Source organism: Oncorhynchus masou, chromosome 12 (genome assembly GCF_036934945.1).
Source record: "Oncorhynchus masou masou isolate Uvic2021 chromosome 12, UVic_Omas_1.1, whole genome shotgun sequence".
NCBI classification, from domain to species: domain Eukaryota; kingdom Metazoa; phylum Chordata; class Actinopteri; order Salmoniformes; family Salmonidae; genus Oncorhynchus; species Oncorhynchus masou.
The window spans coordinates 43,426,795-43,454,654 of NC_088223.1; the positions used below are offsets into that span (position 1 = coordinate 43,426,795).

The following is a 27,860-nucleotide window of genomic DNA, read 5'->3' on the forward strand; positions in this document are numbered from 1 at the left end:
TACAGATTTTATTGTTGCTCAACTCCATTCGGTTTATTTTTTATCCTGAAAAACTCCAATCCTTAACGTTTCCAGGCATACAAATTATGATTGAAAATATGGAGTGGTAGTCACTAATGTGTTGTATTGGACACAAACATAACACTTTGAATTGAGGACAGAAAGTGAATTGCTTTGCCACATTTTTACATACAGTATTACTTTAGTGCCTGATGCATGTTTTGGAATATTTATTTTATTCTGTACAGGCTTCCTTCTTTTCACTCTGTCAAATTAGGTTAATATTGTGAAGTAACTACACTACCGGTCAAAAGTTTAAGAACACCTACTCATTCAAGGGTTTTCTTTATTTTTACTATTTTTCTACATTTTCAAATAAGACATCACAAATATGAAATAACACATATGGATTCATGTAGTAACCAAAAAAAGTGTTAAACATGTCAAAATATATTTTATATTTGAGATTCTTCAAAATAGCCACCCTTTGCCTCAATGGCAGCTTTGCACACACAGCTCTGCATTCTCTCAACCAGCTTCACCTGGAATGCTTTTCCAACAGTCTTACTGGAGTTCCCACATGTGCCGAGCACTTGTTGGCTGCATTTCCTTCACTCTGCGGTCCGACTCATCCCAAACCATCTCAATTCGGTTGAGGTCGGGGGATTGTGGAGGCCAGGTCATCTGATGTAGCACTCCATCACTCTCCTTCTTGGTCAAATAGCCCTTACACAGCATGGAGGTGTGTTAGGTCATTGTCCTGTTAAAAAAACAAATGATAGTGAGACTAAGCCCAAACCAGATGGGATGGCGTATCGCTGCAGAACGCTGTGGTAGCCATACTGGTTAAGTCGGCCTTGAATTCTAAATAAATCACAGACAGTGTCACCAGCAAAGCACCCCCACACCATAACACCTCCTCCTCCATGCTTCACTGTGGGAAATACACATACGGAGATCATCTGTTCACACACACCGCGTCTCACAACGACACGGCGGTTGGAACCAAAAATCTCACATTTGGACTCATCAGACCAAAGGAGAAATTTCCACCAGTCTAATGTCCATTGCTCGTGTTTCTTGGCCCAAGCAAGTCTCTTCTTATTATTTGTGTCCTTTAGTAGTGGTTTCTTTGCAGCAATTCAACCATGAAGAACTGATTCACGCGGTCTCCTTTGAACAGTTCATGTTGAGAAGTGTCTGTTACTTGAACTTTGTGAAGAAATTATTTGGGCTGCAATTTCTGAGGCTGGTAACTCTAATGCACTTATCCTCTGCAGCAAAGGTAACTCTGGGTCTTCCATTCCTGTGGCGATCTTCATGAGAGCCAGTTTCATCATAGTGCTTGATGGTTTTTGCAACTACACTTGAAGAAACTTTTAAAGTTCTTGACATTTTCTGTATTCACTGATAAAGTAATAAAAGTAATGGCGGACTGTCGTTTCTCTTTGCTTATTTGAGCTCTTCTTGCCATAATATGGACTTGGTCCAAATAGGGCTCTCTTCTGTGTATACCCCCCCTCCCCCCAGTTGGAAAGAAGGAACGAAATTCCACAAATTAACTTAAGAAAACACACATGCTAATTGAAATGCATTCCAATTCCACCCCATGAAGCTGGTTGAGAGAATGCCAGAGTAGCTATTAGAAGAATCTCAAATATAAAATATATTTAAACACTTTTTTGGTTACTACATGATTCCGTATGTGTTATTTCATAGTTTGATGTCTTCACTATTATTCTACAATAAAGAAAACAGTAAAAATAAAGAAAAACCCTTGAATGAGAACTTATGACCGGCAGTGTACAATTTTACTGACCCATCCTCGATTGTAATGGCTGTGATAGGAGAAAACAATCTAACTGTTGGCCTCATGGTGAAATCCCTGAGTGGTTTCCTTCCTCTCCGGCAACTAAATTAGGAAGGACCACTGTATCTTTGCAGAGACTGGGTGCATTCATACACTATCCAAAGTGTTATTAATACACCATCCTCAAAGGGATATTCAATGTCTGCTTCTATTATTTTTACCCATCTACCAATAGGTGCCCTTCTTTGCGAGGCATTGGAAACCTCCCTGCTCTTTGAGGTTGAATCTGCGTTTGAAATTAACTGCTCGACTGAGGGACCTTACAGATAATCTTATGTGTGGACTACAGTGATGAGGTAGTCATTCAAAAATCATGTATAGCACTATTATTGCAGAGTCCATGCAACTTATTATGTGACTGGTTAAGCAAATTTTTACTCCTGAACTTATTTAGGCTTGCCATAACAAAGGGGTTGAATACTTGTTGACTCAAGGCCTTTCAGCTTCACATTTTTTTATTAAACATACAAAAAAATCTCAATGTAATCCATTTTAAATTCAGACTGTAACACAGCAAAATGTCAAAGGTTGTAAATACATTCTAAAGGAACTGTATATAGTTGAAGTCGGAAGTTTACATACACTTAGGTTGGAGTCATTAAAACTCATTTTTCAACCACTCCACAAATTTCTTGTTAACAAAGTTTTGGCAAGTCTGATAGGAAATCTACTTTGTGCATGACACAATTGTTTACAGACCAATTATTTCACTTATAAAACTCACTGTATCACAATTCCAATGAGTTGACTGCCTTTAAACAGCTTGGAAAAATCCAGAAAATTATGTCATGGCTTTAGAAGCTTCTGATAGGCTAATTGACATAATTTTAGGCAATTAGAGGTGTACCTGTGGATGTATTTCAAGGCCTACCTTAAAACTCAGTGCCTCTTTGCTTGACATCATGGGAAAATCAAAAGAAATCAGCCAAGACCTCAGAAAAAAATTGTAGACCTCCACAAGTCTGGTTCATCCTTGGGAACAATTTCCAAACGCCTGAAGGTACCACGTTCATCTGTACAAACAATTGTACGTAACACCATGGGACCACGCAGCCTTCCTACCGCTCAGGAAGGAGACCCGTTCTGTCTCCTAGAGATGAACATAATTTGGTGCCAAAAGTGCAAATCTATCCCAGAACAGCAGCAAAGGACCTTGAAGACGCTGGAGGAAACAGGTATAAAATTATCTATATCCACAGTAAGACAAGTCCTATATTGACATAACCTGAAAAGGCCGCTCAGCAAGGAAAAAGCCATTGCTCCAAAACTATCATAAAGAAGCCAGACTACGGTTTGCAACTGCACAGGGGGACAAAGATCATACTTTTTGGAGAAATGTCCTCTGGTATGATGAAACAAAAGTAGAACTGTTTGGCCATAATGACCATCATTATGTTAGGAGTAAAAAGGGGGATGCTTGCAAGCTTAAGAACACCATCCCAACCGTGAAGCACAGGGGATGCAGCATCATGTTGTGAGGGTGCTTTGCTGCAGGAGGGACTGGTGCACTTCACAAAATAGATGGCATCATGGAGGAAAAATTTTGTGGATATAATGAAGCAACATCTCAAGACAGAAAGTTAAAGCTTGGTCACAAATGAGTCTTCGAAATGGACAATGACCCCAAGCATACTTCCAAAGTTGTGGCAAAATGGCTTAAGGACAACAAAGTCAAGGTATTGGAGTGGCCATCACAAAGCTCTGACTTCTATCGCATAGACAATTTGTGAGCAATGAGGCCTACAAACCTGACTCGGTTACACCAGCTCGGTCAGGAGGAATGGGCCAAAATTCACCCAACTTATAGTGGGAGACTACCCGTAAAGTTTGACCCAAGTGAAACAATTTAAAAGGCAATGCTACCAAACACTAATTGAGAGTATGTAAACTTCTGTTCCACTGGGAATGTGATGAAAGAAATAAAAGCTGAATTATATAATTCTCTCTACTATTATTCTGACATTTCACATTCTTAATTAAAAGTGGTGATCCTAACTGACCTAAGACAGGGAATTTTTACTTGATTTAAATGTCAGGAATTGTGTTTAAATGTATTTGGCTAAGGTGTATGTAAACTTTCCAACTTCAACTGTATCAGTGCAATCAATAAGCGAACACCCATATTACTTTTTAAAAAGTGTTTAAATGTCAACCACTAGAACTAGGCAATTTGTTTTGCACACATTTTCACCACTTTTCTACAAAGACATGTAAGGATATGTATATATGGCATCTTATTTTGTTTTCCAGACCCCCCTCAAAACATTTTAAGCCATCATTGGGCTCTATGTACCAATTATTTTAGGAGATGTGAATCGTGATTGGAGCAGCATACTACTGAAATGTACTTGATCAGCCAAGTTGATTTCACCTGTTGACTCTCTCTCAATGCCACACACTTGTCACATTATAAGGCCTGCCCCGATAATCCCCCCCCCTCCCAAAATAAAAGTTAGGAGCCCAAGTCATAACATTATGATGTCATAATTTCCTTATTTGAGATACGGTGCATTCGGAAAGTATTCATACTCCTTGATTTTGTCAGGTTGGATGGGGAGCGTCGCTGCACAACTATTTTCAGGTCTCTCCAGAGATGGTTGATCTGTTAAGTCCGGACTCTGCCTGGGACACTCAAGGACATTCAGAGACTTGTTCCAAAGCCACTCCTACGTTGTCTTGGCTGTGTGCTCAGTGCATTGTCCTTTTGGAAGGTGAACCTTTGCTCCAGTCGGAGATCCTGAGCGCTCTGGAGCAGGTTTTCATCAAGGATCTCTCTGTGTGCCTTTCCAAATCATATCCAATCAATTGCATTTGGTCTTCATTATGGGGTATTGCGTATAGATCGATGACGGAATTTAAAAATATATATTTTAGAATAAGGCTGTAACGTAACAAAATGTGGAAAAAGTCAAGGCATGGTGCCTTTGGTTTAATAGATTAGTCCTTATCACCTTCACATTATGTAATGCAACCTGCTTATAATGTCTCCTTTGTAGCAGAACCACAAACAAATCCAACTTCACCATGTCCAACCACATGTCCTTCATACATATTGGAACATTGGTGTCTGCTTGCTCCCTGACATTATCAGAGTATCCCTGGTGAAATCTATCCAAAAAGTTCCCCCATCTTTGCCTACTTTTCAGCGGCCACATTGGAAATGACCGCCAGGGGGGGGGGGGGTAAAGGACAAATTCTGTGATGGCACTTTAGCACAAAATACTTATTTAGATATGCCCTAGGTGTGTGTGAAATTTGGTGGCTCTATATAACCGCTGGTCTATGGTCAAAACGAACTTGATGTGACCTCCTTGAAGGACTTAAGAGTACTTTATGATGATAATTATTGTCTATAATACCTGACCGGTTTATATAGTAGGTAGATTACATTACAAATCCATTTTTATATTGTTTGGAATGACTACCCCATTTTTCTTTGAACAGGACATCCAGATTAACTGACAAGCTTCCCATACTGCCTCCAATCTTTAAAAATGTTCCTTAATGTATCTAGTAGTAATGTACCAAGTCTGATACTTTTATCATACAATTGAACAATTATTTCACCTATTCGCTGGACTATAAGTTACTGTGTGTACTAGTGGTGCATGAGTCAGCCATTTGTTCACCTGCCCGCAGTTGCTAATAAGCCATCCGCAATCGGCAGACCATAAATGAAAAAGTGAAAAATCGGCAGCCCGCACCCGACCGTAACCCGTTAATATAGAAAATGCACTGTAGGAAAGGCAGAACTATTTTTTTGACGGGGGTGAAGGATTTGTTGTGACTGATTTTGATAGGTTTCTGTATATAATTTCAACCAATTTAGTAGGCTATTTGTTACATTAACCTCTCGTCATTATATAATTTTTTACAGCCCTTTTTCTCCCCAATTTAAATCTTGTCTCATCGCTGCAACTCCCCAACGGGCTCGGAAGGCAAAGGTTTCGTCATGCATCCCCCGAAACATGACCCGTCAAACCGCGCTTCTTAGCACCCGCCCGCTTAACCCGGAAGCCAGTCGCACCAATGTGTCCGAGGAAACACAGTTCAACTGACGTCAGGCTCCAGGCGCCCAGCCCACCAGAAGAACTCGCTAGAGCACAATGATCCAAGTAAAGCCCCCCTGGCCAAACCCGGACGACACTGGGCCAATTGTACGCCGCCCTATGGGACTCCTGATCACGGCCGGTTGTGAAACAGCCCAGGATCGATTCCAGGTCTGTAGTGACACCTCTAGCACTGTGATGCAGTGCCTTAGATTGCTGCGTCACTTGGGAGGCCCCATTTCTGTCATTACGTTGCCCTAGATAACTAAATAAACCCTTGCTCACCAGAAAAATGTCATAAATGATTGAAGCATTCAATCTATCTAGTTGACATCGGTAAAGTTACATAATTTCTGGTTCTTTCGTGGAGCAAAGATGCTTTGGGACTGGGATGAAAATTTGAGCTATGACGTCTTGTAATATGAGGTTACATAATTGGCCAGGCCAATGTACACGGTCACCAACAACTGTTCGGGGATGGGGAAGAAAAAAATAATGTTTGTACACTTGTTTACATAGATATGATTCTTAATAAAACCTATTTGGGGCGGCAGGGTAGCCTAGTGGTTAGAGCGTTGGACTAGTAACCGGAAGGTTGTGAGTTCAAACCCCCGAGCTGACAAGGTACAAATCTGTCGTTCTGCCCCTGAACAGGCAGTTAACCCACTGTTCCCAGGCCGTCATTGAAAATAAGAATGTGTTCTTAACTGACTTGCCTGGTTAAATAAATTTAAAATTTAAAAAAATAAATACATTTGAAACAAATGTACTTTGAATTATCATGGCGTTTCATTATTATTCAGGTTATTACTTATTAAAATCAACAAATTAAAGAAGTGCCAGGTTGGAGAGAATCTGCACATTTTCGTATTGACAACATTAACAGAGTCAAAACAAAGACATAAATTTGATTTGATATTTGTCACAAACACATGGTTAGCAGATGTTATTGCGAGTGTAGCGAAATGCTTGTGTTTTTAGTTCTGACCATGCAGTAATATCTAACAAGTAATATAACCTAACAATTTCACAACAACTACCTTATACACACACAAGTGTAAAGGAATGAACACGAATATGTACATAAGAATATATGAGCGATGGCCGAACGGCATAGGCAAGATGCAGTAGATGGTATAGAGTACAGTACAGTGGGGCAAAAAAGTATTTAGTCAGCCACCAATTGTGCAAGTTCTCCCACTTGAAAAGATGAGGCCTGTAATTTTCATCATAGATTGGCTTTTCTGTATATACATTTTTTTTATGCAGATCCTATTTCGACACACAAAACCATTCAAACAAATTCTGATGGGCTTTCTCTTTTCCCGAAATATTCACATAACGTCACAAACCCTGTTGCTGTCATTCGATGGCATTGGCATATGTTCTTCAAAGAGAGGACACCGTAATCAGAGAAATGTAGCCTAAGCTCCTAAAAATTGGTATTCAACAATATTAAATCAGGACAGGAGCATTTACTTTTTAATAAAGGGATGGTGTCCAGACAAGATACTTAAGGAAACGTCAATCAAAGCCACCAACGCATGTCAGACTCAAGAGCAAATATTTTTCCTTTCCTTAAATGTATTAAAAAACCTAGGTTTACCAAAAGTAGGCTAGAAGATAATGAATTGACAAGGAAAGTATGAAGGGGACAGCTATGCTATAGCATGAAGATGACATTGACAATCATTAAAAGAAACAAATACACGCAACAGCATATTTACCAGCGATACTGATTATCAAAGGGGAGAGTGTTGGAAAGAATGCATGTAAAATATAAATATTATTACAATACTTCTACGGAATTCATTGTCTTACTGTGTGAGGTGAAGAAAATAAAAAAATGACAGAAGCCCAACTGGGAACTTTCCTACATTTACGTTAAGCAGGCCAGATACTTTTGTGTGTGCTCAGGACTTGCGTGCCATCAACACTAACAGGATAGAGAAACCAGACACATGCTCATTGCTCTCACATGGAGCGTGTAAATTATGGTATGAAATAAACCAAAACTTGTTTCTCACAAGTGTAGCAGGTTGTGAGCTCTGCAAACAATTTCCACTCTGACAATGAGATGGGTATATTACTGTAATTAACACATTGCATTAACAGAAAAGTATGTAACCAAATGACAGGGATTAACGGTATTCTACTTTGTGGGGATATGTGGTTGGCATTTTTTTGTGTCTCGTCTAGGGTGGTATATCGGCCAGTCTATCAATTAAGAAAATATTCTGTATCAAATAATACCATGCCAGGTTGGAGAGGATGGCACGTGTCCAATTGACAAAATTTGAGCATTTTAGGCCACAGAGCCAGAACAATCTTGTTGACTGCTGTTGAATAATTAAGGAAGTAAAAAAATAAAAAATAAAAACAAATAAACACACATATATATATATACATACACACACACACACACACACACACACACACACACACACACACACATATATATATATATATATACATATAGTGCCTTGCGAAAGTATTCGGCCCCCTTGAACTTTGCTACCTTTTGCCACATTTCAGGCTTCAAACATAAAGATATAAAACTGTATTTTTTTGTGAAGAATCAACAACAAGTGGGACACAATCATGAAGTGGAACGACATTTATTGGATATTTCAAACTTTTTTAACAATTCAAAAACTGAAAAATTGGGCGTGCAAAATTATTCAGCCCATTTACTTTCAGTGCAGCAAACTCTCTCCATAAGTTCAGTGAGGATCTCTGAATGATCCAATGTTGACCTAAATGACTAATGATGATAAATACAATCCACCTGTGTGTAATCAAGTCTCCGTATAAATGCACCTGCACTGTGATAGTCTCAGAGGTCCGTTAAAAGCGCAGAGAGCATCATGAAGAACAAGGAACACACCAGGCAGGTCCGAGATACTGTTGTGAAGAAGTTTAAAGCCGGATTTGGAGACAAAAATATTTCCCTAGCTTTAAACATCCCAAGGAGCACTGTGCAAGCGATAATATTGAAATGGAAGGATTATCAGACCACTGCAAATCTACCAAGACCTGGCCGTCCCTCTAAACCTTCAGCTCATACAAGGAGAAGACTGATCAGAGATGCAGCCAAGAGGCCCATGATCACTCTGGATGAACTGCAGAGATCTACAGCTGAGGTGGGAGACTCTGTCCATAGGACAACAATCAGTCGTATATTGCACAAATCTGGCCTTTATGGAAGAGTGGCAAGAAGAAAGCCATTTCTTAAAGATATCCATAAAAAGTGTTGTTTAAAGTTTGCCACAAGCCACCTGGGAGACACACCAAACATGTGGAAGAAGGTGCTCTGGTCAGATGAAACCAAAATTGAACTTTTTGGCAACAATGCAAAACGCTATGTTTGGCGTAAAAGCAACACAGCGCATCACCCTGAACACACCATACCCACTGCCAAACATGGTCCTGTGTGGCTCAGTCGGTAGAGCATGGCGCTTGCAACGCCAAGCGTCGTGGGTTCGATTCCCGCTGGGACCACCCATATGTAAAAGTAGTGGCCCCAGCCGACTTGTAAGTCGCTTTGGACAAAAGCGTCTGCTAAATGGGATATATTTTTTTTATTTTATATTTTTATGGTGGTGGCAGCATCACGGTTTGGGCCTGCTTTTCTTCAGCAGGGACAGGGAAGATGGTAAAAATTGATGGGAAGATGGATGGAGCCAAATACAGGACCATTCTGGAAGAAAACCTGATGGAGTCTGCAAAAGACCTGGGACGGAGATTTGTCTTCCAACAAGACAATGATCCAAAACATAAAGCAAAATCTACAATGGAATGGTTCAAAAATAAACATATCCAGGTGTTAAAATGGCCAAGTCAAAGTCCAGACCTGAATCCAATCGAGAATCTGTGGAAAGAACTGAAAACTGCTGTTCACAAATGCTCTCCATCCAACCTCAGAGCTTGAGCTGTTTTGCAAGGAGGAATGGGAAAAAATTTCAGTCTCTCGATGTGCAAAACTGATAGAGACATACCCCAAACGACTTCCAGCTGTAATCGCAGCAAAAGGTGGCGCTACAAATTATTAACTTAAGGGGGCTGAATAATTTTGCACGCCCAATTTTTCAGCTTTTGATTTGTTAAAAAAGTTTGAAATATCCAATAAATGTCGTTCCACTTCATGATTGTGTCCCACTTGTTGTTGATTCTTCACAAAAAAAATACAGTTTTATATCTTTATGTTTGAAGCCTGAAATGTGGCAAAAGGTCGCAAAGTTCAAGGGGGCCGAATACTTTCGCAAGGCACTGTATATAAAAAAAAGAGTTTGTCTAAAGGCCGATTTATTTACTAGCAAGCAATGAAAATGTGCATTTAATAAAAGAAAGTCCAGACATACATTTTTTTGTTGCCTATAGTGCTCTACACCCTGCACATCTAGGGATGAGCTGCTCAAGCATCAAAGGAAAGTTGGTAAGAGGAGACAGTACGTTTAATAGCCAGACTAAGTTAGCAAAACAATTGCTTTTGTCATAAGTCAACACTCCCGCTATTAGGTCATGTTTATCTACATGAAAATGACGTTGACATAAAATAAATCCTCAAATGCATGTAGACCTATTTAAACAGTTGTTATTTTATTTTCATGGCGGGCTTCACCTATAATCGTCAGATACACGGTTATTAAATGTTTAAAAAATGCAACAACCCCCCCCCCCAAAAAAATAAATAAATAAATAACAGGAAATATTTTCTTTGCAAAATGTCCATATTTACATCAGTTTCACCGGTTGTAAGGAAAGAGAAAATGACCCAAAATGTTTCTGATGAATAAGCCTATTTTATGTGGTTGGAATACTCTCAGCTTTTATGACGCTGATAAACATAGCACCTTCACAGACGGTATAACTGTGCATTCACATTCTTTCAAGATGCTAAAATAAATACGGTTGAAGTTGGAAGTTTACATACACCTTAGCCAAATACTTTTAAACTCAGTTTTTCACAATGCCTGACATTTAATCCTAGGAAAAATTCCCTATTTTAGGTCAATTAGGATCACCACTTTATTTTAAGAATGTGAAGTGTCAGAATAATAGAGTGATTTATTTCAGCTTTTATTTAATTCATTACATTCCCAGTGGGTCAGAAGTTCACAAATCTCATGTGAGTGCATTCCATCTACTGGCACAATGGATAGTTTTTAACATCTCGTCCCGTGTTTTATGATTCTGATTATCTGGACCAGTCCAGTGACTGCTGTGAAAGGACAGCTGACAACATAGGAAAGTCTGTGTGACAGCTTGGAGAGACAGCTGACCGGAGGGAATAGACCCCACTGGGGCTGTCTTGGGCTAGCTACCCATGTTGGCATTCTCCGACGCTGCTTCAGTATGTTGGAAACACCCGCTAAGTGCTACTGAAAGTCAACAAAGGAACATACCCCTAGAGCCTGCAAGAGCTGGGGCGCAAGATGGCTCAATGACTGATCACACAGTTACGGACCCAGGAACGGAAACGACTACGAGTAGGAACACAGACATGAGACAACCATAACAGCAGCAGGACACACACTTCAGGTGTGCAGCTGTGGTTGGGAGAGAGTAACATCGGCAAGGGGGTTAAGGATCCATCAAGGGAGGAAAAGGTGCTTGGGAGAGCAGAGACAGGGACCTCGCATTGACCAGTACTTCTTACAGAGCAGCCAGTCAAATCAGTCGAATGAAGCACAGCGACGGGACGCAAACCAAAGTTTGCAGAGCATCAGCACCCTTGTAACGGAGGAGGATAACACAAGCACAGAAATGCTGGTGGATGAACTCACCCAACCACAGAGACATCTAAAAGAGGAAAAGATCAAAGGGCACAGACCGAGTGTGAAGTGGCCCAAAGCTGCTGAAAAGAGAGGGGGAAACAATTAACAACGACCTGACAAATCTTGGAACAATAGGTAGGAACAGCAGAGAAAAAGCTTGAAAGGATGGGAGACATCTACCACTATGGAGAAGAGCGCTTTGGAGTAAACGAAAGGAGAAGTGGCAAGACACCATCCGCGCCAGCCAAATCTAGGAGGCAGCAAGATTTTGAGATACTTGTCAGAGAGAGAAGGCAGCTGAGAAAGCAGTGGAAGAAGGCCTCTGATGCAGAGAGAGAAGGTCTCATGCTAATCCAAGCAGACATTAAAATGTCAGCTGGCAACCTTGCAAAGAGCGGAAAACTTAAGGAAACTTCATAGGAAGAAGGAACACTCAAGAACACGGTTCTATAAAAAACCCTCTAAGTTTGTCAAAGACCTCTTCGCAAAGGAAAAGTGCAGAATCCTTAACTCCAAAGACAGAACTGGAAGAACATCTGGAAAAGGTCTACCAGGACATGAAAAGGCATGAGCAGATAATCATCCCACATGACATCCCACCAATTCAACCACCAGAATTCAATCTGGACACTGACCCTCCAAAATGGAAGGAAGTAGAGAACGTTGTCCGAAGAGCAAGAGCGGCCTCGGCTCCTGGGCCTAATGGAGTACCATACAAGCTCTACAAGAACGCCCCGGATGTTCTGCACTTTCTTTGGAGGCTCATGAGGATAGTGTGGCAGAAGGAAATAATACCAAAGGCATGGCAAAGGGCTGGTGGTGTGCTAATCCCGAAAGAGAAGGATGCGACAGACATCAGTCAATTCCGACCAATCTCCCTTCTCAACGTCGAATGGACGATATTTTTCAGTATAACAGCACAGAGGCTGTCCACTCATCTGGAAAGGAACAAGTACATTGATACATCTGTACAGAAAGCGGCATTCCTGGTTTCTCTGGTTGCCCGGAACATACTAGTAAGATTTGGCACCAGATCCAAACAGCTAAGAAGGACAAGAGAGACCTCTATGTCATCTTCCTCGACCTGGCCAATGCCTTTGGCTCAGTTCCCCATGAACTCCTCTGGGAATCCTTCAACATTGTCCACGTACCAGAACCCATCACTACACTGGTAAAGGCCTATTTCCAAGACCTGACTTCACAACAACATGGCAGCGCTTGGAAGTAGGCATAATGGCAGGCTGTACAATTTCACCTCTGGCCTTCACTATGGCCATGGAAGTCATCATCAGGGCATCAAGATGGATGGTCGGCGGTGAGAGAACTAAGGAAGGGCTCCATCTCCCACCTATCCGAGCATACATGGATGACATGACTACACTGACCACCACTGCAGCATGCTCCAGGCGGCTACTTGCAAAACTGCAGGATAACATCAAGTGGGCCCAGATGAAAATCAAGCCAAGCAAATCTCAAAGCATATCCATAGTCAAGGGGCAGCTTAAAGATGTGAGTTTCTGCATTGGAGATGACCCGATACCAACGGTGTCTGAGCAACCCGTCAAGAGCCTGGGTTTGATGGTACAATGAAAGCCTCCGGGATAAAAATCAAGTGCAGCAAGTAAGGCAGGACTTCGCCGACGGTCTTGAGAACAACAACAAGACCAAACTGCCTGGAAAGCTCAAGCTTTGGTGCCTACAGTTTGGACTTCTCCCCCGGGTAATATGGCCACTCACCGTCTATGAGGTCCCAATAACAACAGTGGAGAAGATGGAGAGAACCATTACCTCATACGTGAAGAAATGGCTGGGTGTCCCACGATGCCTCAGTAACATCGGCCTCTATGGCAAGCGGGTCCTTGAACTACCTCTTACAAGTCTAACGGAGGAGTACAAGTGCTCTAAAGTAAGACTTCAGATGACATTGAAGGACTCCAAAGACCAGACCATTAGCAAGGCTGCACCTCCTCTACAAACTGGACAGAAATGGACATCATCCAAGGCTGTGCAGCAAGCAACATCAGCCCTGAGACACCAAGACATTGTGGGGAATATCCAGCATGGAAGAGGAGGCTTTGGCCTGGCACCAAGCAAACCAACGTTCCATAAAGCAAAACAACATCTGAACGCAGGAAGCTGGTGGTCGAGGAGGTGCGCAGACAGGAGGAGACTGCAAGAAGTGCAAAGGCTGTCTCTCTTGCTAAACAAGGGCAATGGACATTTAGGGAAGGCCTGGCGAGGAGAAAGATCCACTGGAGTGAGCTTTGGCAAATGGAGGCAAGCAACATCAACTTCATCATAAGAAAAAAACCTACAACAATGGTATGGCGAGGACTCAACCTGCCCCCTCTGCCCAGCTCCAGCGACTCTCAGGCATATAATGACAGGTTGCAAGACCAGCCGCTCACAAGGCTGCTACACCCGGAGGCACAATCAGGTCCTCAAGAGCCAGGCTGCAGCACTTGAGACCAAGAGGAGTACAACCAATTCATTACCTCCAAAAACAAGCAATCTCATCAAAACAACAATATTCATCTGGGAGGGACAGAAAAGGCCCAAGCATCCTCCTACAAAGCCAGAAACCTAGCCATGGCCGGGACTGGGAGATGCTTGTCGATATTGGCCAGCAACTCATTTTTCCACCTGAGATTGCTTCTACCAACCTTAGGCCAGACATGGTACTCTGGTCCCCTTCACGAAAGGCTGTGTACATCATAGAGCTCACAGTCCCTTGGGAAATCTCTGTTGAAGAGGCCTAGGAGTGTAAGAAACTGTGTTACACAGAGTTGGCAGCATACGCAACTCAGCATAGCTGGAATGCAAAAGTCTGGCCAGTTGAAGTGGGATGCAGAGGATTCGTGGCTTCTTCCACCATCAGGTTGCTGAAAGAACTTGGAATCCATGGACAGGCTCTGCGGCAGACCATCAGAGCAGTTTCTCAAGCAGCTGAAAGAGGCAGCCAGTGGATCTGGATCAAACAGAAGGACCCTTGCTAGGCTATAACTTCATGACCTCCCACCCCCTCATGAGAACCCAATTCAGATCCCTACAACTTGAGGGCATATGAGGTATGCGGTCAGCTGTAGGGCTGGCTCAGGGAAGAGGACGCCCCTGCATTGCATAGTCCCGCGGGACATCTTAATTGGACATGGGACACAAACTAAGGCTTGGCCACCTTTGATGAGGGTGTTTAGTGATTAAAGGCCGAAACACCCACTGATTCGAAGGCACACTACTGAGGATGTGTCCCAAAATTAACATCTTAACCCAGTCTAAGAAATAAACCTCCCATGCCACTCTGTCAACATCACGGCAAATCTCATGTGAGTGCATTCCATCTATTGGCACAATGGACAGTTTTTAACATCTCGTCCCGTGTTTTACAATTCACACACTCAATTAGTATTTGGTAGTATTGCCTTTAAATTGTTTAACTTGGGTCAAACGTTACAGGTAGCCTCCCAAAAGCTTCCCACAATAAGTTGGGTGAATTTTGGACCCATTACTCCTGACAAACCTGGTGTAACTGAGTCAGGTGTTTAAGTCTCCTTGTTCGCACATGCTTTTTCAGTTCTTCCCACAAATCTTCTATAGGATTGAGCTCAGGGCTTTGTGATGGCCACTCCAATACCTTGACTTTGTTGTCCTTAAGCCATTTTGTCACAACTTTGAAAGTATGCCTGGTCTCATTGTCCATTTGGAAAACCCATTTGCGACCAAGCTTTAACTTCCTGACTCATGTCTTGAGATGTTGCCTAAATATATCCATATAATTTTCCTTCTTTGTGAAGCCATCTATTTTGTGAAGTGCACCAGTCACTACCGGAAGCAAAGCACCCCCAAAACATGATGCTGCCACCCCCGTGCTTCATGGTTGGGATTGTGTTCTTCGGCTTGCAAGCTTCCCCCTTTTTCCTCCAAACATAACAATGGTCATTATGGCCAAACAGTTCTATTTTTGTTTCATCAGACGAGAGGACATTTCTCAAGAAAGTACGATCTCTGTACCCATGTGCAGTTTGCAGTTGCAAACCATAGTCTGGCTTTTTTTATGGCAGTTTTGGAGCAGTGGCTTCTTACTTGCTGAGCAGCCTTTCAGGTTATGTCGATATAATTGTGGATATAGATACTTTTGCACCTGTTTCCTCCAGCATCTTTACAAGGTCCTTTACTGTTGTTCTGAGATTGATTTGCACTTTCCCCACTAAAATACATTCATCTCGAGGAGCGGTATGACGGCTGCGTGGTCGCATGTTGTTTATACTTGCGTACCATTGTTTGTACAGATGAACGTTGTGGTATCTTCAGGCATTTGGGATTTGCTCCCAAGGGTGAACCAGACTTGTGGAGGTCTACCATTTTTTTTCCTAAGGTCTTGGCCGATTTCTTTTAATTTCCTCATGACGTCAAGCGAAGAGGCACTGAGTTTGAAGGTAGGCCTTGAAATACATCCACAGATACACATCCAATTGACTCAAATTATGTCAATTAGCCTATCAGAAGCTTCTAAAGCCATGACATCATTTTCAGGAATTTTTTTAACTGTTTAAAGGCAGTCAACTTGGTGTATGTAAACTTCTGACCCACTGGAATTGTGATACAGTGAATTGTAAGTGAAATAATCTGTCTAAACAATTGTTGGAAAAATTACTTGTGTCATGCACAAAGTAGATGTCCTAACAGACTTGCCAAAACTATAGTTTGTTAACAAGACATTTGTGGAGTGGTTGAAAAGTTAATGACTTCAACCTAAGTATGCAAACTTCCGACTTCAACTGTACATTAATTATTCATTTTGGTTGCCTATCCTGACGTGAAGTTTGTTCTATAGATAGTATTTGACTCTGATGTGTGCCACAGAAGGTATCTGACTCTAGCCACAAAATTAAGGAAATTATTAGGGGGAGATTTCAGCAGGCAAGAAAATTGCCTTTCTAATTTCCTTAATTTTGTGGCTAGAGTCAAATACTTTCTGTTGCACACATCATAGTCAAATATTTTCTATAGAACAAACTTCACGTCAGGATAGGCAAACGAAATGTATAATTTATATATGTGTGTTAAATTAAACAGAGGAGGGAGTAAAATGTAGGCAAGCAATAAACATTTCAGAACAACTACTAGTTGAATAAGACATGGGAGAGATGGTAAATTTTGTCAAAGAGATTTATTTATAGACTCATACACTTGAAACAAATAGCCAAACCAAAAACTGCAGACATTACTAGTGCCTCCCCCGCTATCAAACCGACATAAAAAAAAAATCAAATGAAACGCAGCCTAACGTGATTAGAAATCTCAACTTGCAAAGAAGTCGCAGCAATGAAGTGAGTGCGCAAAGAGGGGGGTTCTGGCATGGGGGAGATTTGGCACAACACCGGCAATGGTATCATCCTCTTTTACCACTTCAACAAATATTTCCCAAACATTACTTTTCTTGCCCTCCCTTCTCTTATTTTCCACTCTACATTTTGCAGCTTTTTAATATTGAATTAAACTCCGACATTCTGCTTTTTGCCTCCAAAAATCAGCATTACCTTTTTCTGCCTGTTCCCAAAAGTATTTGGGGATTGGCGTATGGGTATTTAGCATGCGTAGTTAGGCCCTAAAGTTTAGGCTTACGCACCAATAGCCAAACATAATTAAAGAAAAATCCCAAGGTAGCCTATAGATATAAATTGCATAATATTATACCTTTATGGACTTTTTTTATGTATTGTTTTCTCTTTATTCAACCCGCCTTCCCTTCATCCACACAATATTTAGCCTAACGACCCTAAAACAGTCTGCCCTGCAGATATAACAGGAGGCTGCGGGTTAGGAGTCGATCCGTGCATTACGGTGTACTTCTTATACCCTGACTATACTGCTCGCGTTGCAAAATAAATGTAGGAATATTGTTATTCAATTATTGCACCCACACTGCTTGTGCAAGTCTGCTTTGCCAAGGGCTAAAATAGAAGTAATTCCTATTTCTGAAGCAGATTGCGCTGCATGTCCCGCCTCTCCCATCTCCTCATTGGTTTATAGAAGCAGGTACCGACATGCCATCTCCTCATTGGTTATACCCACATGGGTGATTGAAAGATGAACTGTTTTGCCAGTTGTCATGGTAATACTATGAAAGTGTAGATGCCAATCACCATATAAGTTCAAAGATGAAAAAGCTTGGAAGGGGGAGAGATGACTAGAAACGATTAGGTTGACCGTTTGATGTGTGGATTAATTGTCGGAGTAGAAGACCTTGTGCATTTCAGGTAAAATAGCAACTCAATGTTTATATCCCAGGACAAATTAGCTAGCAACAGCAACCTACCTAAATAGGACAAATTAGCTTGCAAGTGCAAGCTAACTAGCCATACATGTTTAATGCTTTTCGACCTGTCCCCAAATTAATGTTCAGAGTTTGTTTTGATATTTTAACCTGCGTGTAGTGATCGCGTTTGGTGTAGGGGGGCAAAATAAATGTATACACGTTAGCGCACGCGCGCAGCCGGTTTGTGTTCCGTGTTACTGTGCACTGATATAAGTAGCAAGAGTGCCCCTGGCGTTGTGTTAGCGAAAAAAAGGTGACATTCGAAAAGTGGACTCATCACCATACTAGACTGCTAAAGTTGAATTAGTCAAATTGACGCATATTGGCTGACGGTTTTTTGTAATCAGATTTGCATACATCAGCAGGTCAACACTAGACTTTCCCTCCACTTCGAAAACGTTGACAAATTGGTAACGGACACTTAATCCTTCAAAACTGGAGGCACAGCTCAAGACCGCGCTGTTCAGAAAAGCTTTAAGGATGCGCCTTGGGTGTGAGAACGCGCTTTACAAATTAAATATATTATTAAACCAATAGTGGAATATTGCACAATAATATAATGGAATCATTGAAACAAATGCATTATTCAAATATAGCCAGTTTCACGTAACCCATAATGATATTATCATTGCTGTTCATCATAGGTTGCAAACAAACAAATCACAGGAGGATAATGTACATTTTACTGACGTAACACTGAGAAGTATATAAGTTGTGTATATAAATCGTGCATTATTATAAACCTTATTTTGATGCATTTCTCCCAAAAAAAAGCGACATCATACACTTTCTAATCACATCACTGTCATTAAAACGGTTGTAATAATTTGACAGTTACAGCTACACAATTGACGTATACGACTGTCGCTGGTCTCGCTTGACTGAGTCGAGTAAATAAACCATAGCAATAATTACTGAATGCAAAGCACGACATATTAGTCAAACACGTTAAAAGATATGTCTTATGCATTGGATTTACAAAACGAAATATATTACAGGAAATAAAACATTTGTTCATATAGCTAGCGCTAATGTGTTGCAAAGATGGTGCCTAGGCCTGTGAAGCTATTGTGTGCGGTGAGCGTAGAATGCGTTTTCTTACCCTGTAGAGCTGTCCAAACTCTGTTCATGCATATCCATGAAGGTTACAGTTTAAAATGTGATATTCAGCGACACTGAAAAACGGAGTTGGAAGTACTGATCACGGGGACAAACAAGGGTCATGTGAGAAAGACAGTCCAGAACACGTGAGGTACCGACTGGGCAAACAGTTAAAATGGAGACTGCTGCAGAGCTGGAAGGGTGGTTTTGTTCTTTTGACTCTATCACGTCCCCCTCTTCTTGGAAAATGCGAGATTCGGGTGTCAGAATTGGCTACTGTAAAAGCTTCGAACGACATTTACCGTCGGATTTATAGATGGGAATTTGGTAGATATTTCCGTGATTAACTGGTTTATTTAATTTTAAATGTTTTATTTATTGTTCCCAGGTTGGGCTATTTGCACTCGTAGTGGTGTTAAACGTATCCATCCGCAAGGCTGCGTCTAAAGTTGCCTTGTCGTTGTGGATAATAAAGTATGGAGTGGAGTCTATTCTAAACACGGGTTGACTCTTGATTCCGCTGAATTTGTGAAATTAAAGTATTGTATCCGAATAGTTCTAGCTCAGCCTTGAACAAAAGTTTGTGTAGTCAGTGTTGGAATGACTGAAATAGGTTCCGGTATTCATGTTGGGTCTATGTACTGTTTATATTTAGGTGCAGGAGCTCCACAATACTTTTGAGCTAATATTCTATAAGAGAAACAGAAGCTCAAGGAGTATAACATTTGGGGTGCTGGTACTCAGCTCCGGTGAGCTCACGGCAGAGTCAAGCACAGTGTCTAGTGCAATTGAAATCAGCAGCCTAACTTGACTAATGAGCATGTTGTGCACATGCACTGGGACCCCTGAGCTCCACAGCCCCACATTACCAAAAAGGTTTCTGTCAAAGAAATACTGTGTCTAAAATATGTTTTTTTTTTACTGCAGTAATTTTGCTGTGTAACTGCAGTCAGAGTGCAGTATAATTACAGAACACTGCAGTTATTCCACAATTACTCTGTCCACAATACCACAGTCGCCTGTAGTTACTGCACTTTTATTGCAGTTTTAAAACTGCTATATTTTTTTGTAAGAGCCAACAGACATTGTTTTGGGGGGGTTGTTGGTCCCCTGGAGGTTGTGGGCCTGTCATGCCAAATAATGGCCCCCAGCCAAAAAGTGTCCCACCATCACTTTCATTGCTGTATCAATGGTATGATGATCTAATGATTTGAATTTTGGAGATCATTACAGTCTAAATTATGTTATTTTCGTCCCTGCTATGCAAATAAGGCTGATTTCCGCAAACATGTAGCTGTTTAAACGAGTTGTGTTCAGCTAATGAAATGAAAACATTACTTCTAACTACTTTTGGGCATCTTGTTAACATTACAACAACATAACATCCATGTCTTAAACGTTACTACATTTCGGAAATAGCTAAGAAAATGTAATCTGCTTGACACATTAATGTTACTTACCTTACAGATTACAAAGTCAGTATTTTAACCTGCCCTATTATGACACTGAAATAAATAATTTCTTGCATAGCTCATTAGTGCACCCTTGATGTTGAATATATATGTAACTATTGTAGGTCCTAGGATGTTTATTTATTTAAAAAAAAATAAACCTTTATTTAACTAGGCAAGTCAGTTAAGAACAAATTCTTATTCTCAATGATTGGCATAGGAACAGTGGGTTAACTGCCTTGTTCAGGGGCAGAATGACAGATTGTTAGCTTGGAGATTCGATCTTGCAACCTTTCAGTTACTAGTCCAAAACTCTAACCACTAGGCTGCTGGAACTAATAAATACCCTCAAAGGAAATCTTACAACTTACAGAAATGAACACTTTGTGAAACAGCTGTGAAAACCAACCTGGTAGTATTTAAGATTTTTATATATAAACGTTGATATGTTTTGGGTACAGTTGTGCATTTTTTTTTACACTCACATGGCAATCATAGACTAAAATACTAAATTCTGGTGCGTGGGTTATAGAGGAGGTTGCTGTGTGGGTGGGTGGTTATGCCTGTCACTTGTCTTCAACAGGCAGCCAGTCTCGGAAGGGGGACTTGAATAGAGAGGCTGAAAAGTACAGGGCCTGCTGCTCTCTTTGTTCTGAGTGTTTGCAGTACTAGTGTTATCTCACTTAGTGTGCCCAGTATGATAGAGCAAGACCACTTTCTTGGCATATAATAACATGACAATAAGAGTATCTATAGATGATGTAATGAAAAGTTGGAGGGTGGTTGGTAATGGAGGACATCAGGTGGATCCAGGCCTGGGTGCTGGGCAGAACCCCTAGGTCCTGGAGAACAGGAGCAGTTTTTGTGTGTTTTTTTTCACCTTTATTTAACCAGGCAGGCGAGTTGAGAGCAAGTTCTCATTTGCAACTGCGACCTGGCCAAGATAAAGCATAGCAGTTCGACACATACAACAACACAGAGTTACACATGGAATGAACAAAACATACAGTCAATAATACAGTAGAAAAAAAGAAAACAAAGTCTATATACAGTGAGTGGAAATTAGGTCAAATAAGGGAGTTAAGGCAATAAATAAGCCATGGTGGCGAAGTAATTAAACACTGGAATGGTAAATGTGCAAAAGATGGATGTGCAAGTAGAGATACTGTGGTGCAAAAGGAGCTAAATAAATAAATACAGTATGGGGATGAGGTAGATAGATGGGCTGTATACAGATGGGCTATGAACAGGTGCAATGATCTGTGAGCTGTACTGACAGCTGGTTCTTAAAGCTAGTGAGGGAGATGGGAATCTCCAGCTTCAGTAATTTTTGCAGTTCATTCCAGTCAGTGGCAGCAGAGAACTGGAAGGAAAGGTGACCAAAGCAGGACTTGGCTTTGGGGGTGACCAGTGAGATATAACTGCTGGAGCACGTGCTATGAGTGGGTGCTGCTATGGTGACCAGCAAGCTAAGATTGGGCGGGGCTTTACCTAGCAGAGACTTGTAGATAACCTGTAGCCAGTAGGTTTGGCGACGAGTATGAAGCGAGGGCCAACCAACGAGATCGTATAGGTCGCAGTGGTGAGTAGTGTATGGGGCTTTGGTGGCAAAACGGATGGCACTGTGATAGACAACATCCAGTTTGCTGAGTAGAGTGTTGGAGGCTATTTTATAGATGACATAGCCGAAGTCAAGGTTTGGTAGGATGGTCAGTTTTACGAGGGTATGTTTGGCAACATGAGTGAAGGAAGCTTTGTTGCAAAATAGGAAGCCGATTCTAGATTTCATTTTTGATTGGAGATGCTTAATGTGAGTCTGGAAGGAGAGTTTACAATCTAGCCAAGGTATTTGTAGTTATCCACGTATTCTAAGTCAGAGCCGTCCAGAGTAGTGATGCTGGACGGGCGGGCAGGTGCGGGCAATGATCGGTTGAAGAGCATGCATTTAGTTTTATTTGCGTTTAAGAGCAGCTGGAGGCCACGGAAGGAGAATTGTATGGCATTGAATCTCGTCTGGAGGTTAGTTAACACAGTGTCCAAAGAAGGGCCAGAAGTATACAGAATGGTGTTGTCTGCGTAGAGGTGGATCAGAGAATCACCAGCAGCAAGAGCGACATCATTGATGTATACAGAGAAGAGAGTGGGCCCAATAATTGAACCCTGTGGCACCCCCATAGAGACTGCCAAGGGTCCGGACAACAGGCCCTCCGATTTGACACACGGAGCTCTATCAGAGAAGTAGTTGGTGAACCAGGCGAGGCAATCATTTGAGAAACCAAGGCTGTTGAGTCTGCCAATAAGAATGTGGTGATTGACAGAGTCGAAAGCCTTGGCCAGGTCGATGAATACAGCTGCACAGTAATGTCTCTTATCGATGGCGGTTATGATATCGTTAAGGACCTTGAGCGTGGCTGAGGTGCACCCATGACCAGCTCGGAAACCAGATTGCATAGCGGAGAAGGTACGATGTGATTCAAAATGGTCAGTAATCTGTTTGTTAACTTGGCTTTCGAAGACCTTAGAGATGCAGGGTAGGATATATATAGGTCTGTAGCAGTTTGGGTCTAGAGTGTCTCCCCCTTTGAAGAGGGGGATGACCGCGGCAGCTTTCCAATCTAGTTAAAAGGAACATGGTAGGAGACAGACGTAAACAAGCAAACACGCAGGTTAAACTTTACTGTGAGAAAATTTTATGAATTAGTGCAGGGTTGTAAATGGGAGATATGCACTTTTCAACAGTTTTGGAAGGTATAGCCTACCGTAAGCTGGTCCCCAGGTCTTGCCATCATTTCTTCCTTCTTCCAAACCAAGTAATTTGCCCGGATGTCGAAGCACTTGGTCTCCTTGATTCTCCTCCGGTAGCTCTCCTTCTGTTTCTCCTTTGCCTTTTCGATGTTCAGTCTCACCTTGATTTATAACAGGAATATATGCAATTATATTTCATATTACAAATACATTTCTTACATATCTCTTGGAGGGCCAGAAAATAAATTAACATTTTTACCTGGTCAAAAACCTCCACATCATTCTCAGTCCGTGCTTGAATGTGGTCCTCAAAGGTGTTCTGATCTGGTTCAACAACAGTGATCTGAAAGTACTATATAGTCAATCACAAATTTGAAATACTACAGTATATGCAATAATTGTTTATACAATTGCATTGTTTACCTCAGTCAACAGCTGCGGCTCCTGTCCGTACTCGGTGAGGCCTGGATGCTGTTGTTGTGTGCAAAGAGAATTACCTTCAGGTTGTTCTCCCACCGTTCCTGGTACCCTTCAAGGGACTTGCCCATGGCAGTCTTGAGGGTCTGGTTGGTCCAGTCATCCAAACCTGGAGAAGGGAGTGGAAAAGCGATATCTATTGACAATGCAAGATACTGAAATATGTATGATTATAAGAGCGTCTGCTAAATGACTTAAATGTAAATGTACCATGGAAAAACAAAAACAAATTGTAAAAAATAAATAAAACAAACCATGGTGACAGAATATAACCTATTACAGCGTTCATGACCTTGGTCACTCAAGATGACCTCAGGAAAACCGTGGGTGTTGAAGATGTCCATCATCGCCTTGAAGGTGGCCTCGCCAGTCTTGTCCTTGATAGGTATCATACAAAACGGAAATCCATTTTTGGTTACAAGGACCTTTTTTAATGGGTTGCAGAAGGGGATTTAGAGTTAGGCAAGTTCTCTTGCTTTACTGACCTTAATGGTGTGGCCTCCATGCACTTGGTAAAGTGATCGTTCGCCGTCAGACACTAGCTGTTGCCATTGCTGGATTTCGTGAACTGTCCGATGAGGTCCACCCCAAACATTTAAAGTGTTAGAGAGAATATTACTTTATTCTTACCCATATCTGTCTCATACAGTATGCAGATTTTCATATTTGTAAGGATAATGACACACACACACACATTCTATAATATTGAACTCTGCTGTGGTCAACCATTACAAAACAATTTACAGTGGGGCAAAAAAGTATTTAGTCAGCCACCAATTGTGCAAGTTCTCCCACTTAAAAAGATGAGAGGCCTGCAATTTTCATCATAGGTACACTTCAACTATGACAGACAAAATGAGAAAAAAAATCCAGAAAATCACATTGTAGGATTTTTTATGAATTTATTTGCAAATTATGGTGGAAAATAAGTATTTGGTCACCTACAAACAAGCAAGATTTCTGGCTCTCACAGACCTGTATGTCACGCCCTGGCCTTAGTATTTTGTGTTTTCTTTATTATTTTGTTCAGGCCAGGGTGTGACATGGGTGATTTATGTGTCTTGTCTAGGGGTTTATTAGATTTATGGGGTTGTGTTTAGTAGAGTTGTCTAGGAAAGTATATGGTTGCCTAGAGTGGTTCTCAATCAGATGCAGGTGTTTATTGTTGTCTCTGATTGGGAACCATATTTAGGCAGCCATATTCTTTGGGTATTTCGTGGGTGATGGTTCCTGTCTCTGTGTTTTGCGCCAGTTAGGACTGTTTTCGGTTTTCCACGTTTTCTTGTTTTGTATAAGTATATTGTTCATGTTATCATCTTTATTAAAGATGTTTATAAATAACCACGCTGCGTTTTGGTCCGCCTCTCTTTCACCAGAAGAAAACCGTAACAGAATCACCCACCACAACAGGACCAAGCGGCGTGGTGACAGGCAGCGGCAGCAGGAGCAGCGAAGTCAGGACTATACGACTTGGGAGGAAATAGACAGGTGGGCGGTCAACCCAGGGAGTGTGGCGGAGCCCGCCTGGGATTCGCTGGAGCAGTGCGAGGAGGGTTATAGGAGAAGGGAGTTGGAGAGACGAGCACGGCGGTTTGGATGGAAGCCCGAGATTCAGCCCCAAAAAATTATTGGGGGAAGAACACAGGGAGTATGGCGAAGCCAGGTAGGAGACCTGCGCCAACTTCCTGTGCTTACCGGGAGGCTGGAGAGACCGGGCAGGCACTGTATTATGCTGTGGAGGGCACGGTGTCCCCAGTGCGGGTGCATAGCCCGGTGCGGTACATACCAGCTTCTCGTATCGGCCGGGCTAGAGTGGTCATCGAGCCAGGTGCCATGAAGCCGGCTCTACGCATCTGGTCTCCAGTGCGTCTCCTTGGGCCAGCATACATGGCACCAGCCTTACGCATGGTGTCCCCGGTTCGCCGGCACAGCCCAGTGCGGGCTATTCCACCTCGCCGCACTGGCAGGGCAACCGAAAGCATTCAACCAGGTAAGGTTGGGCAGGCTCGGTGCTCAAGAGCTCCAGTGCGCCTGCACGGTCCGGTCTTTCCAGTAACACCTCCACGCACCAGCCCTCCGGTGGCAGCTCCCCGCACCAGGCTTCCTGTGCGTGTCCTCGGCCCAGTACCACCAGTGCCAGCACCACATACCAGGCCTGCAGTGAGCTTCGTCTGTCCAGAGCTGCCGGAGTCTCCCGCCTGTCCAGCGCTGCCGGAGCCTTCATCCTTGCCAGCGCAGCCGGAGTCTCCCGTCTGTCCAGCGCTGCCAGAGTCTCTCGTCTGTCCAGCGCTGCCAGAGTCTCTCGTCTGTCATGAGCCGCCAGAGTCTCCCGTCTGTCATGAGCCGCCAGAGTCTCCCGTCTGTCATGAGCCGCCAGAGTCTCCCGTCTGTCATGAGCCGCCAGAGTCTCCCGTCTGTCATGAGCCGCCAGAGTCTCCCGTCTGTCATGAGCCGCCAGAGTCTCCCGTCTGTCATGAGCCGCCAGAGTCTCCCGTCTGTCATGAGCCGCCAGAGTCTCCCATCTGTCATGAGCCGCCAGAGTCTGTCATGAGCAGTCAGCATGGAGCAGCCAGAGCCGCCAGTCTGCCTGGATCCGTCAGAGCCACCAGTCTGCCAGGATCCGCCAATCAGCCAGGATCTGCCAGAGCCGCCAGTCTGCCAGGATCCGCCATTCAGCCAGGATCCGCCATTCAGCCAGGATCCGCCATTCAGCCAGGATCCGCCAGTCAGCCAGGATCTGCCAGAGCCGCCAGTCAGCCAGGATCTGCCAGAGCCACCAGTCAGCCAGGATCTGCCAGAGCCATCAACCTGCCTGAGCTTCCTCTCAGTCCCGAGCTTCCTCTCAGTCCCGAGCTACCCCTCAGTCCCGAGCTACCCCTCAGTCCCGAGCTGTCCCTCAGTCCGGAGCTGCCCCTCAGTCCAGTGGGGCCCTTTGTTAAGATTAGTAGGCCAAGGTTGGCGGCGAGGGTCGCCACTCTAAGGACGCTAAGAAAGCAGACTATGTTGGAGTGGGTCCACGTCCCGCGCCAGAGCCGCCACCGTGGATAGACGCCCACCCAGACCCTCCCCCATGGGTTTAGGTGTGCGGCCGGGAGTCCGCACCTTTGGGGGGAGGGGGTACTGTCACACCCTGGCCTTAGTATTTTGTGTTTTCTTCATTATTTTGGTCAGGCCAGGGTGTGACATGGGTGATTTTGTGTCTTGTCTTGTCTAGGGGTTTTGTAGTTTATGGGGTTGTGTTTAGTCGAGTTGTCTAGGAAAGTCTATGGTTGCCAAGAGTTATTCTCAATCAGAGGCAGGTGTTTATCGTTGTCTCTGATTGGGAAACCTATTTAGGCAGCCATATTCTTTGGGTATATCGTGGGTGATTGTTCCTGTTTTACACCAGTAAGGACTGTTTTTGGTTTTCGGTTTTCCACGTTTTCTTGTTTTGTGTAAGTATATTGTTCAAGTTATCATCTTTATTAAAGATGTTTATAAATAACCACGCTGCTTTTTGGTCCGCCTCTCTTTCACCAGAAGAAAACCGTAACACTGTAACTTCTTCTTTAAGAGGCTCCTCTGTCCTCCTCTCGTTACCTGTATTAATGGCACCTGTTTGAACCTGTTATCAGTATAAAAAACACTTGTCCACAACCTCAAGCAGTCACACTCCAAACTCCACTACGACCAAGACCAAAGAGCTGTCAAAGGACACCAGGAACAAAATTGTAGACCTGCACCAGGCTGGGAAGACTGAATCTGCAATAGGTAAGCAGCTTGGTTTGAAGAAATCAACTGTGGGAGCAATTATTAGGAAATGGAAGACACACAAGACCACTGATAATCTCCCTCGATCTGGGGCTCCACGCAAGATCTCACCCCGTGGGGTCAAAATGATCACAAGAACGGTGAGCAAAAATCCACACGGGGGGACCTAGTGAATGACCTGCAGAGAGCTGGGACCAAAGTAACAAAGCCTACCATCAATAACACACTACGCCGCCAGGGACTCAAATTCTTCTTCACCACGCCGTCTGTGTGGGTGGACCATTTCAGTTTGTCCGTGATGTGTACGTCGAGGAACTTAACTTT

The 27,860-nt window shown here is 42.8% G+C and overlaps 1 protein-coding gene across 2 annotated transcripts in view; it reads right to left on the reverse strand.

The window, feature by feature from the left end:
- Positions 1 to 19,520, reverse strand: part of usf2 (upstream transcription factor 2, c-fos interacting) — a 30,931-nt gene extending 11,411 nt beyond the window's left edge. The window contains exon 1 of one of the 2 annotated variants that reach the window (XM_064980668.1): positions 19,115 to 19,520. In XM_064980668.1, the coding sequence (XP_064836740.1) occupies positions 19,115 to 19,142 (28 nt within the window). In that variant the 5' untranslated portion in view covers positions 19,143 to 19,520. The remainder of the gene's footprint in view (positions 1 to 19,114) is intronic. The other variant, XM_064980667.1, reaches the window with a different exon arrangement.
- Between the last annotated feature and the right edge of the window lie 8,340 nt (positions 19,521 to 27,860).